General features: G+C 41.9%; 1 protein-coding gene across 2 annotated transcripts; it reads left to right on the top strand.

Moving 5' to 3' along the window:
* The first annotated feature begins 478 nt into the window (after window positions 1-478).
* On the top strand, window positions 479-6,423 carry gdnfa (glial cell derived neurotrophic factor a). 2 transcript variants are annotated; one of them, XM_015941922.3, is made up of 4 exons: window positions 479-688; window positions 1,204-1,266; window positions 1,380-1,592; window positions 5,667-6,423. In XM_015941922.3, the coding sequence occupies exons 2-4, from the start codon at window positions 1,257-1,259 to the stop codon at window positions 6,212-6,214; spliced, it is 771 nt and encodes a 256-aa protein (XP_015797408.3). In that variant the 5' UTR covers window positions 479-688; window positions 1,204-1,256; the 3' UTR covers window positions 6,215-6,423. The 2 variants fall into 2 exon arrangements, with proteins under 2 accessions (XP_015797408.3, XP_015797410.3); XM_015941924.3 differs by lacking the exon at window positions 1,204-1,266 and having other exon boundaries at window positions 488-688.
* The last annotated feature ends 6,867 nt before the right edge of the window (window positions 6,424-13,290 follow it).

Below are 13,290 nucleotides of genomic sequence, written 5' to 3'. Positions count from 1 at the left end.
AAAAGAGGGGCGGACACAAACTGCCCCCTAAACGTCAGAGCGCACGGAGCTATAAATCTCTCCAAGCAGCCCTGTGCGCCCGGCGCGGCGTAATGCGCGGACATCTGTCCTGCTATAGTCCAAGATGAGAACGACGCGTGTGGATACATGAAAACAAACTGACCTGGAGGGAAATGGAGATGATTCACCCCGGCCCTTACTCCGTGCCACTGGGTGTTTTTAAATACTAACGCATTGTGGATATAAGGAGACAGGCTGGATTTTTTTTTTACTCTGGAAAACAGATCCACCTTTCGTGTTGGAGACACTGATGTCTTCATTGGACTCCTCTCACTCCGAGATGGTGGACTTCTCTCGGATTTCCAACGTGGAAACGTAGCATCCAATTAATCAGCGACTGCAACTAGTTCTCCGTCAAGGGAAGCAGAGGCACTCGGTTCTTCAGCCACCAAGCTTGTGGACTCGAGTTCGGAGAGACGCGCGGTGTGGTCCGTGCGCTGGATTTGCGCGCGCTAGCAGCTTGTTTCCCTCCCCCTCAGTGGGACTAATTCCGTTTTGTGGGCATTTTCTTCTAAAGGATTCTAAATTTGTGATTTATGCGGCCACGTCAACAGGGGACACCCGATGAGGTTTCTGTTTGGATTTTACCTCCAAGGCGGATTTTAGGTCTGCATGGGCCATATTTAAGGTGAGAGATTCTCTAATCGTGTGTGATTTTACAGCGTAAATAACCGTGGTCACCAGTGCGCAAAAGGCACAGCAGCTTCCTCCTGTAAGCGCATTCTGAACAGCATGAAGACTTTTTGCTTATAAGTTTAAACCTAAATTTGACCACGCATAGATGTCTCAACTCAGCGTGCCATCAGACAGTCACGCAAGCTTTAGGATTCACCATCTGGCCAACTCACCATTATTTAGGGTCTTTGTGCCAAAAACGCTTTGGCGCGACGCATTTTTGTGCGGGGCGCACCCTCTGCGCCTCAATGCAGGCAGCTATAGCTCCCCTTTTACCACAGCGACTTGATATTTAAAAATCAGTCAGAGAAAAACGTAGTTAATCACAAGTACGTTTCTGTTTATTATATTTACGCGTCTTTACGCGCAAATTTACGCATGTTGTGTCTGTTTAAGGCTACTGTAAAACATCCTTTTGTATTTAATCTGGCATTTCTGGTGGGTTTACAGAGATGTTTATGTTTACAGCACACAGCAGACAGAGAGGAGCAAAGGCATGATGACTCAGTTATTAATACACAATGAGCTGGGGTAGGTTTGGCTACTTTTGGGCAGCTTTCTGGCAGATAAATCGGCTTGTTTTGTCTCAGATTTTTAAATAGTACAAAATATGTATATGTATACATATTTATTTATTTTTACAGATTTCTTCATAGGAACTGAGTCTAAGATGAAGTTATGGGATGTTCTGGCCACGTGTTTCTTGCTCCTGAGCTCTGTTGCTACAAGGCCTCTCTACCAAAACTCTCCCCCCACCAAGAGGACTCGCTCCCGTGATTCTGTGTCCCTGTATGTGGAAGAGCCATCATTCCAGCCTGAAGACCACAACCTGCAGGACATCTCCATGGAGGATCAGTGTAAGGCACACAGAATTGCCTTGTCAAGTTACACCAACGTTACTAATTCCAGCTGAGAAACACCACATGGGTGGAGAGTTTTTATTGATAAGACTCTCATTCAGGTTATCTTTATTTGTGTTTTATTGCAGCTTTGAGTTTACATCGTGCTTCTTGTCCAAGCATTAAGCAGCACAAAACAGCTCAGAAGTAAACATTTTCCCTCTCTCACCTTCTGTTTATATTCATCCCTGCCTCTCCTTCTGCTCAGACACCCGTGACCTTTAGCCATCCACAAAAGCTCAGAAATCATAGCTCACATGAGAAAAAAACTACAAGAGTTCTGTGTTTATATTCGAGTCGACGGGCAGGAATTTATTTAGTTTGGATCAACGGGACACCGTTTCAGCTATAGAAGGGACACTAGATAAGGAACGGAACATTTGGAGCTGCCACTTCATATAATGTTTGGACTGTGATGACATCACCATCCTGCAACATAAGCGGAGACTATTAACTATTCACTAACGCCAAGGAGGGATGGGGCTCTTTAGATCCAAAACAGAACTCTTTCTAACTGCTAAAAAAAACATACAGGTAAATCTGCACTACGGATCACCTCCGGGAGCAGGTGCACGGTGCAGCCGAGCCATCTTTCAGCTGACGAACAATGGAAGGTGTCTAAATCAAAGGGTAGGTGTGTCTAAACAGATTGGCTCAAGCACACCTGATACATGAGTGACAGCCTAATCAGCTGTGGAGCTCAGGCAGATCAGATAGCCCAGGTAAAGAAGAAGAGATAGGTGACACTACAGCATAGAGGCAGTGTTAACCACAACACCACCTGCCAGGCATATTCCCCCGCCCGCCTGCTGGGTCTTCTTAACGCACGTAGGACATGTCAACAGACACCCACACACAGACTCACACAGGTAACCTAATTACCATTTGGCTAATTGATTTGTGACACAAAAATCGGCTCTTTGGTTCATTGTTGCTGGACCTGCGGGCGATCCATTAGGAGAGACATCACTCTTTAATTGAACCAACATGTGGCTCAGGCAGTCCATCCCAGAGCAGATGGAGGAGGGTTGTGCTGCTGCATATTTTCTGTATAATCTAAATAACTCAAAGCATATGATTTATTCCTCTCATTTTGTCCAGAAAAGTCTAGAAGTTTGGACTCATCAGAGATGAGATTTGAAGGTACTTCTCTTGGTGTGTTGATTTGTTGGGAGTCTGTTTCCGAGTGAAACGTTTTCCAAATTTGACTAAAAAGTTTAAAGGTGAGATTTTAAAATACGATCGGTCACTCTGAGTTTCATATGCAGGCTGGACGTGAAAATGGTCTTCTACCCCTATTTCCTGCATTAGCTGCAGGTAGAAAATCGATGGTGAAACTCTTGTGTCAGAAAAAGCCTCACAGATCTACTTCCCACTGAAAGTTGGCATGCATGGACTCACCCATCTTGGCTCATGACGAGGAGGGATGTTGTTGGTTTTAGCATCCAGGAGAGAGTAGAGCCTGTCTTGGTTAGTTGAAGCTAACCATTAGCATTAGCAACTCCACAACATGGCAGAACTCCTTCAGGTTTGAGGAGAAAAAAACACCGTTTCAAAACGAACAGAGGCAGTAGAAGAGTCACGTTTCTGATAACCAATCAGAGAAGAGATGTTAGAATATTATGCAGAATAATGAGTAAGGCTCCAAATCCTGCTGCAGGAGAGCCAGAGCTTTTTCCCACAGAGAACGACTCACAAGGCATTCATTCATTCATTCAGACCACTGCAGGTGTATTGGAGTAATGAGTGAATGTTCACTTTCACTCAGATGATGAAATGTTATAAACCCACAGCCAAGTCAGTCTTAGAGGCCACACATTTTTATTTAACTATAGCTAAAGCAAATCTCATATTGGTAACAATGAAGATCCTTCAGCCTCCGACTGATCCCAGATCAGCAATCCTGGATGGAAACAGCTCTGTTGAATCTGGTGTTTTTATCTGCAGAATGATTTGTGCTCCTAGCACTTTGAACGTTTTGTACAATTGATGTAATCTTTTCTCATCTGTCAGTTTTTGAGGGAGGATTTTGTCCAAAGTTATTTTGTGAAATGGCCGTCAAGGGTATGTGGGGTCGTCTTCCTATCAGAAGACTGATAAACTGATCCAGAGTCTAAAACCCAACCTCCATCACTGCGTCCTTGAGCAACACACTAAATGAAAATAAACAGTTGTGTTCCTGATGCTGATTAATGTGAAATTATAAAATACTGCATTAAGTGCAAATCAAACACAAGAGTAATCTATTAAACTAAAGAAATTCAGTCAATTGAGAAGAAATGTAAACACTTGCTGGTACAAATTTGGTAACTTTTGGTTAAACCTCCAGAAAATATTGTATTTTTATCAGGAAATCACATAGAAACTTCACTAAAATGATGATTTATTTAAATAAAAAAGGAGCTTGTCATTTTTCACATTTATTTTGTATCGTTTAATTTTTCTAATTTGTAGCATAAACAAATAGATGCAATGGCATCTAAAAGTACCAATATAAAGTTTGGGATTGCTGACCCAGCAGAGATGTCTGGTGGTGACAGAAATGTGACTTTCTTTCCATCTTTCCTTGTTCCTTCTTCTTTATTTGGAGCCTTTATGGGCTTCAGTCGTCATGCAGCTTGCTTGCGGACACCAGCTAATTACAGTGCATAACCTTGAAAACTATAAAAATGTAAGATTTAGTTGAATTAGCTGTATTTTTTCTCCTCTCTGCTGCAGGTTTGGGACATTGGTTCGTGCTTTAGCTCCTCAGAACTCTCATTCAATAAGGTTTTATTTCTTCTACCAACATATATGTCAGTGTTTTACTTTAGCTGGAGCCACTCCAGATGGTAAGAGGAGCCAAATTTGAATGCTAAGCTCATAAAAAGTAACCAGAAATACCAGAAGAATCATTTAAATAATACACCCCTCATTATCTCTCAGATCGGTGTCATTTTTTTTTTCAGTTTTACTCCTTTAGCTCTATGTGGTCATAATTTTTTGGCTGATCAGTATACATTTTTAATCATAATAGTATTTTGTCATTGTTATTGTTAATGTTCAGAATGACCACCATAAAGATGGATTTTAAGGAAAACAAAAGGAGTAACTGGAGAACTCAAAATGCGACTTCTGCAGTTTTTCCTCCTTCCATTTGATTTTACATTTCCAGTGATTGTTGAAAGAAGCTTCATGAAGCTTTTAAAAACTGGGATCTGAAATACTAGCAGCTATGAGTTGGGTTTTCTAATAGAGGAATCAAAAACAATCAATCTAATGTTTCTAAATTGGGAATTTGTCAGCTAAATCTGGCTAATGTGGACAAAAAGACTAATTCTGTTCTGGCTGCAAATAATAGCATTAAAACAATGATTAACTTTTGAGAATAAAGTCTTTAGAATACTTCTGATAAGCAATAATTCTTATCTTAAGTGTCATTAGGTGGAAATTAAACTGCAGATTGGAAAAAGAAAAAAAGAGTCACACCTAACCCTAACCCACACAAACTACCATCAAATATGCTACCAGTATTTTTCCATGTTATTTTATTTTAGATATTTTTCTAACATTAAATATTTGCATCTTTCTCAAAAATTTGGATGAAGATTGTTCAAATTTCTACTTTTGCATCTTTAAAGTCAAAATGTAACAATATTTGTCTCCCTAAAGCAGGAGCGGGCAATCCTGGTCCATGCACGTAGGTCGCTAACCAGCATGTTTTCGTTGTTTCCCTGCTCCAACACACCTGATTCCTGGATAATCACCTGTCCAGCAGCCCATCAGGCTCTGCAGCAGCTTGTTAATTACTAGCAGATTCAAACCAGGTGTGTTTAAGCAGAGAAAAAACTAAAACACGCTGAAAAGCAGCCCTCGAGGACCAGGATTGCTCACCCATGCACTTAAACCTGAAATATGAAATTATAATAATATCTGAACCATTTTTTGGTTGTTGAGTCACAATTCCGCAATATTAGGATTGTCCAAGACAAGAAAACTAACATTTCAGATGACTGGCTAATATGTGCTCCTTTATCCTTCCTACTTTTTCAGACGACGCAGCGGGTCTCTACCCTGAGCAGTTTGAGGACGTGATGAATTTCATCGAGGCCACAATCGGCAGATTGAGGAGATCATCCGAACCTGGCGAAAGCTCCAGGGGACGAAAGGAGCTGAGACCGAGAGGAGCGGCGAAAACGAGAGGCATGAGAGGCGAGGGCAGAGGTCGCGCGGAGAAGAGGCGGGGTCGAGGTCGAAGTGGAAAAGGAGGTGGAGGGGAGAAGGGGAAGGAGAGGATATCTGTACAGACTCGAGGCTGCTTACTTAAGGAGGTTCACCTCAATGTGACAGATTTGGGGCTGGGGTACCAGACTAAAGAGGAGCTGATTTTCCGGTACTGTAGCGGGCCCTGCGTCGAGGCTGAGACCAACTACGACAAGATCCTAAACAACCTCACACACAACAAGAAGTTGGACAAGGACGCCCCTTCTCGCACCTGCTGTCGACCCATTGCTTTTGACGATGATTTATCATTTCTGGATGACAACGTGGTGTATCACACGCTGAAAAAACATTCGGCCAGGAAGTGTGGCTGTGTCTGAGGAGGTCACATGACCGGCGGCAGCAGTAGCAGCTTCCCAAGCTGGTGCTTTAATGTGAGGGATCACTGTCAGACGTGCGTGTAGGAGGTCAAAGGAAGAGTGTTGTCTCACTTTGGTCAGTTTTCACCACGAGGACTCAGAGTGGAGTATACGGATTAAAAAAAACTTTGACAGTAAATTTAAACTCCTTTGGATAAAACACACACCTGCACAACTTTATCAGGAACTTTTTTTCCAGATTGCTAACTGCATTGTCAAAAAAGGTGAGAGTGAAGAAAAAAATTCCTTTTTTGAAGAGGATTTTATTCCCCTGGAACTCATTTTTTCCAAAGCTGTCGGACTCCAAAGATTTGAGGATCTTGGCTGAAGTCTAAATCAATTCCACTCCATAGATGTTGACATTTACGTCCAGAGCTGGGGAAATTCACTGGAGGGGACGACGACCGTGCAAACATACACATCACACCAATCACCGAGCAGCGCAGTTATAAATATATATATTAAAAGTAAAAAGTATGTATTAGAGGTATATTTATTAAGACGGAATTAACTTATTGTTATTTATTTCAATCCATTTTATAAAAGAAATAGTCTTTTTTTTCCTCCTTATTTATTTAATAGCTTCGCTTGTCCTAGATTGTGCCAAAGTGGAGCTTCTTTTTAAACAAAACATTTTAGGGCAACTCAGATCTGTTAGAAACCCATTTAAACGCTTTGTCCATATTTAGAGTCCACAGGTTTCCATTCAAGCATCCGAGTCATCACCATTAGCCACCGGTGTGACGTAGGCATCAAGAAAGGGCAAAGAAGGGGACCAATGGACGGTTTGTGATGGAGTAAATTGGTTGTCTTGAAGATTTTTTAGCAGAATGGGCCATGCTTCCACTACAAGGGTTCCGGGATATTTCTGGGAGGGGGAAAATTTATCGGAAGATAAGTTGGCTAGGCTCTCTCAGCTGCTGGGCTGTAAAACCATAAAAATCAGCCCTTTCAGGACGTTGCTAAAGCCTAATTTATACTTCTCCGTCTGCGTCGGTACAGACGCACGCAACACCGTTATCCATCCTTTCGAGGGCTCTCCAGCAGGCTTTCAAGAGCGGACTGAGTCGAGCTCTCTTTTCTAAACATCCGTCCAACATGACAGAGAATGCAAGCTTGTGATAGGTCAGGATGCTGCTGTCATCAACGCCGCCATTGTGCCCTCAAAAACATAGAGAGCCGAAGGTATCTTTCGACAGACATGGAGACGCTTGAAGAATACCTCGTGGAAAAACTCTAAAAACATGAACTTTTTATTCCCACGTGACTGGAGGAGTGAAAAGATACGCAGCAAGCATTTTATTCATGGACAGAAATGAGGGGAAATGTGGGTTTAGAGGTGGCGAGTGCATAAAGAGGTGGAGGAGAATGTGAGACAAATTTGTCCGCGTTAAAAAGTCTCTGAAAAACAAAAAAATTAAAAATAAACCACTATATAAACACACTATCTTGGACCGGATATAGATAGACAAGATACCACAGAACAGCACTACACCCCCTGTTGTCCTGGCGGGGAATTGCATTTGCAACACTCCGCTGGAGACGAAGTCTGAGAGCTAAGCATCTCTGTCCGTGCGTGTCTCTCTCTCGTGGAGCAGACGGAGAAATATAAATTAGGTTTAAGACGTCAGCATATTCCAACCGTTTAGGTAGTGAGTGACGTAACTGATCAGAGCCAAAAGGCATTTGCAGACATTAAAAACATTTAAACTTCTTTTATTTTTTGAAGTACAGCATAACTTAATGAAGTTGGAGGATTGGGAGAGCAGCTATGTGATTAAAAATGTGGTGTTCAATGACCAGAAGAAGCTCTGTTTTTTACGGTGCTCTGTGAGCCAACAAAGCATCGTGAATTATGTCGTTTAGCTGCATTTTATGGAGCTGGGAGTTAAAGGTGATGAATACTCGTTTAATCAATGCATATGCAGTGGTCTCTAGTAGGAATGGATGCCTTGGAGATCGAACGTGGAGTGGGGGTGGGATTCCAGTGCACCATTTCGTTGAACTAGAAGTATTCCACACCTTTAGTAACATTAATTTTAAAGCAGCGAGAACATTGTTTATTTTCTTTTTCTTTTATTCCACTCCACCAGCAACTCTCAATTTAAAAATGCCAGTTGTTTTGGGCGACCTCTGCCTACTGAGTTACAACCAGTCGGCGGGGCTTAACCACAAGTTCCACTCAGCAAGTCTACCGGGACATTCCAAGTACCTACCCAGGAACTCAGTCAGTTCTTTAAAAATGGCTTGGAAAATGGTCCTTTTGCCACAGAGTTTTGGTAAATTTTCCCAGAGTTCCAATAGTGGAAATGGGCCAGTGGTTTGAGATCTGTGTTCTCCTACGACTGCACCAGACTCTTTGTTTCTATTCATAATGATCAGCGTTTACAAAGAAGCAAACAATTCCTCTCTTCAAGGCAGTTTTCATATTAGTAACTCTACCAGGAACTCCTTCTACACTGTAAGAAATCAAACGTGGAATTTACTCAACCAAATTAAGTACACTAGTTCCACTAAACCTAGCTGTTTAAATGTAAAGAGTTATAGTTTATGGGGTCATTACCTTCCCAGTGGTATGGTTGTCCACCCTGGGACTAAGAGATCAGGGTTCAAGATCCTGTTGGGTGGTACCAAAGACTTTAAAAATGGGACCCAGTGCAGCTCTGCTTAGCACCCAGCTTTAAGTGGTTGGATTGGGGGGTCAAACCACCAAATAGCTCCCGAGCGCAGCTGTGTCTGCAGCTCACTGCTCCCCATGGGGATGAGTCAGATGTGGAGATGTAATTTCACCCGTGTGTGACGATGACTGAGGGTACATTGTTATACTAAAAGAAAATGTATAGTACTCTTTACATTTAAACAATTAGATTCAGTGAAACCAGTTGACAAAACTTGGTTAAGCAAATTCCACTTTTCATTTCTTAGAGTGTACGATCAGCTCAGCACTGGGCTCACACGAATCCAACGGTGCCTTTGAGGATCAGGTTTTTATCTTTTGGACAGAAGCTGCTAGAATGCTTGCCAGTCAGCGTTAGTAAGCGATCTGAAACATAATTCTGGCCTTTCACCGGTCTGAGCAGTGCGGTTGCGGTCCCAGTGAGCTCTCCAGACCGCCTACGTTTTCTGTCTGTGCTCTGACTGGCAGGTCTGATTCCCCTCAAAGGGGGAATTGAAAGTGATCCTCCAACATGAGTCTTAACCAGAAAAAATCCCCGCCGGCAAAGACAGTTTAAGGAAGATCTAGCTACAGTAGCGCCTGTCATCCTGCAAATCATGTAAATATCCAAAGACGCGCAAAAGAGCGTATTTTGGAAAAAATAATTGGATTGAGGGACAATGAACCAGGCCTGTCACGCTTTTCTGCTTGTAGCAACTCGTCCAACTGATTTTATTAAACTACAAAACAAACGTGGAGAATGGAAAGAGGGAGTTGCTTCTCCCCCAGCGAGGCGAGGGGGACTTTAGGAGTGGAAACAAAGAGAGCCCTGGTGTAGGTCTTGATGTTAGCGCGGATTAGGGACCAAGGTATCTGAACCCACCCAGCAGCAAAGCAAGAGAGCCAGCTTTACAGTGTAATCCCCCAACACAGAACAAATCCACTGCATCAACATGAATTTAGGCCAAATGCACAGAATAAAGAACATATAACTGCAGCTTTTATCTCTGAATACCTCATCGATTGAATCCTGTTTGGACGACTTATCCGTTCCATGGAAGAAAGTAAAGATTTCTCGTATAAGCATCTTCATTATTGTTTGCCTGCTAGTTAGATGCAAATAAATGAATAAATAAGAATAAACCTGCAGTGTTAATATTATCACAAGAAGGAAATGCATTTGTTGTCTCTCTGTTGTGGAAAAACTGTGTTGTCTCACCTGTTCTGTGTTACAAAACCAAAGCTCTCTGCAAACTTTATTTTTGTACAATATTCATTTTATATCTTTTTACAGAATTAAACTTGTTTCTATTAAATGAACATGCCTTCTGCTATTGTCCCATAAACAACCCAACCCACAGCTCTCTGGGAGATTCATTTGTAAAATTTGTCACAAAAAACTAGGGAAGAAAACTGAAGTTTAATGGAAAGTTTAAGAGATAGGGCCTCCTCTGAGTGGTATCTCCTTCTGTTCTGGATTCTTGAACCGGAGCCCAGCAGGCTCGTATGGTAAATAAAGGCTAGCAGTAAAGTGCCACTGTGATGTAAATCAAAGCGCTGGAGAATCTTTCCACAGCACAGAGGGAAGATGTGTAAAAGCGAAGGCAGAAATGGCAGAGGCACAGACAGTGAGTCAGGAAACAGACTCCAGGTATTCAGAACTTGTCAGGATTAATTAACACCAGAGTTCGTGGAGGGAAAAGGAAATGATTTACACTAATCAGAGTTAATCATTTAAGTTTTATTTTATTTTCAAACACAAAAAATTCTGCTGAAATCTAAAATTCAACGCAAAACATACATTTTTTTCTTTATTTTTTGTGGAGTTGACACACACACGCACACACACGCGCGCGCGCACACACACACACACACACACACACACACACACACACACACTTTAAAATCCCACATTAAGGTTGTTTTCAAGATAAGAAATTCTAATTTAGAATCTCCAAACCATGATTCAGCACATTTGATAATTATTGTCCTGTTGTGAGAAATTGGGTTTCCTAAATCAGAGCTCTACATTTTATTAAATTGATTATCTTATTGGATTTAGTGCTGCATCTTAGTTTCCTAATCATCAGCATCAATGAAACATGCTCATGCTCAAAGTGGCCCTAGGATTCAAAACCACATTTACCTTGTTGTAGTTGAAGAAAGGTAGCTTGTGGTGTCTAATCTAACGTACCAAAACCTTGTGTCGTCTCCGACCTGTGAATGTTGTAATGGACACGGAGAAACAGTTGAGTCTAAGAGAAAATCTGCATGTCCCAACCCACTTCAATGTCAGAAATATATGAAAATTGGTCATGGTAATGATAACCGCAGTACAGCATAGCCTGAGCTGCTGCTGATGCTAGCTTAAGTGACTGCTAATCCTAGCGACTGCTAACGCTACCCTGAGCTACTGCTAATGTCTTTGTTGGACAAGTGGAAAACAACAAAGAAGAATGCAGAAGGTTGACATTCCAGGATGTACTGGGAACATCCAGATTTTCAATGAAAGCCAGATAGAACCATAGCTTGTCTACTGAGTTATCCGGATACAGTACCCAGCTGTACAGAGTTTCTGGCTTCAGGCAGAAGATAAAGCCATTCCATCCGTCCATTCTCTTCTGCTTATCTGGCGTCAGGTCATGGGGACAGCTGCAGCAGGGAGACCCAGACTTCCCTCTCCCCAGCCATTTGGGCCAGCTCCTCTGGGGTAATCCCAAGGCGCTCACTGGCCAGTAAAGAGACACAGTTCCTCCAGCGTGTCCTGGGTCTTCCTTTAGGTTTCCTCCCAGTTGGATGTGCCCAGAAAAGGTCACCAAGGAGGCATCCTAACTAGATGTTCGAACCACCTCAACTGGCTCCTCTCGATGTGGAGGAGCAGCGGATCTACTCCGACCCCCTTCCAGATGACCAAGCTCCTCTTCTTATCTCTAAGGGAAAGCCCAGACACCTTGCGGAGATAACTAATTTCAGCCGCTTGTATCCGCGGTCTCGTTCTTTCGGTCACTACCCAAAGCTCGTGACCATTGGTGAGGGTAGGAACGTAGATCGACTGGTAAATCGAGAGCCTCGCCTTCTGGTTCAGCTCTCTCTTCACCAAAACAAGCCGGTAAATTGCCCGCATCACTGCAGATGCAGCACTAATCTGCCTGTAGATCTCATGATCCATCTTTCCTTCACTCATGAACAAGACCCTGAGATACCTAAACTCCTTCACTTGGGGCAGAACCTCATCCCTGACCTGGAGAAGGTGTTCCACCCTTTTCCGACTCAAGACCAAGATCTCAGATTTAGAGGAGCTGATAGCCTTTGTGGTAAACCAGCCAATCAGCACACAGCTCATTTAAAATTCAAGTCCTGTCTGAGTGGGTGGGGCAAACCAGTCTGTCATTGAAAGGCTTTATTGCAGGGTTGTGTTTGGACATCAGGACTGCTGGGTTCACTGTGAGCCCCAACAAATTTTCATATGCTTTATAGAAGCTCCAGTTTACAATTGGAAACAAAAGTTGTTTTAGAACCTCTTTAAACACAACTGAATTCAAATTCTCCTTTTTAGTCCTCAAACGTACTAAGTTAGATAATATCAGGAGAATGTGGGTGGGATTTAAGAAGCTCTTTGTAATTTGAGTGAACTGAGCCTTTACTGGTTTCAGGCAAAGACTTCTATTCCACACACAACTTCTCCTTTTAACAAGTGAAAGTAGCAAATCATCTCACTGGAATGAAAAAATTTTTTTTTAAATGATCAATCCCATGCCGTTGAGGCTAATTTATACCCGTTTACTTGAGATCCTTTTACATTTTTAAATATAAAAGAATTCAAATATTTGTCTCCATTTAATTTTATGGCTGCAGAATGTTTGACTGTCCTATTGTTTCCATTTGGCAAGAAATAACTGGTTTTCTCTTTGCTCGTAAGTCGCTGAGCTGAAACATCAGCAAAATGAAAAATACCCAACTATAAGAGGAAAGATGTGATTAACTAAGAAAGCTTTTAAATTTTTTTTTACTAATTTATGGAACTGAAGTGGAGAAGTGAAACATAAGCAGAAAACATTATTTTTTTATTGTTCATTACTCTTGAATAAGGATATATGGTTTTGCTGCTTGTTTAGTCACAAACTGCTTTCATTAGGAAAAACAAAGGGCGCTCCCAGTAAAGTGTGGAAGGCAGAAGTTACATTCCAGAGAAACGTATAATACACAGAACACAAACATGGCTTTCATTATCTGTATATTGTGGCTTTCTCTGTCACTTTAAGTACTGACGACACTGTGCAGGTCATTCAGCAAATTCCTCTGGGTGGTTTTATTTTATCTTTGAACTGAAATGTAAAAAAAAAAAATCATATTATGGATTAGTTGAACTTGAGCACACCTG

Source organism: Nothobranchius furzeri, chromosome 6, assembly GCF_043380555.1.
Source record: "Nothobranchius furzeri strain GRZ-AD chromosome 6, NfurGRZ-RIMD1, whole genome shotgun sequence".
NCBI classification, from domain to species: Eukaryota; Metazoa; Chordata; class Actinopteri; order Cyprinodontiformes; family Nothobranchiidae; genus Nothobranchius; species Nothobranchius furzeri.
The sequence above is the reverse complement of the archived record's forward strand: the minus strand, read 5'-3'. Positions and strand labels throughout refer to the sequence as shown.

Bases quoted from the DNA above. Each gene is read 5' to 3' on its own strand.
- gdnfa (XM_015941922.3), top strand. The intron at 1,593-5,666 runs GTAAGGCACACA...CTACTTTTTCAG, and splicing joins CATCTCCATGGAGGATCAGT to ACGACGCAGCGGGTCTCTAC.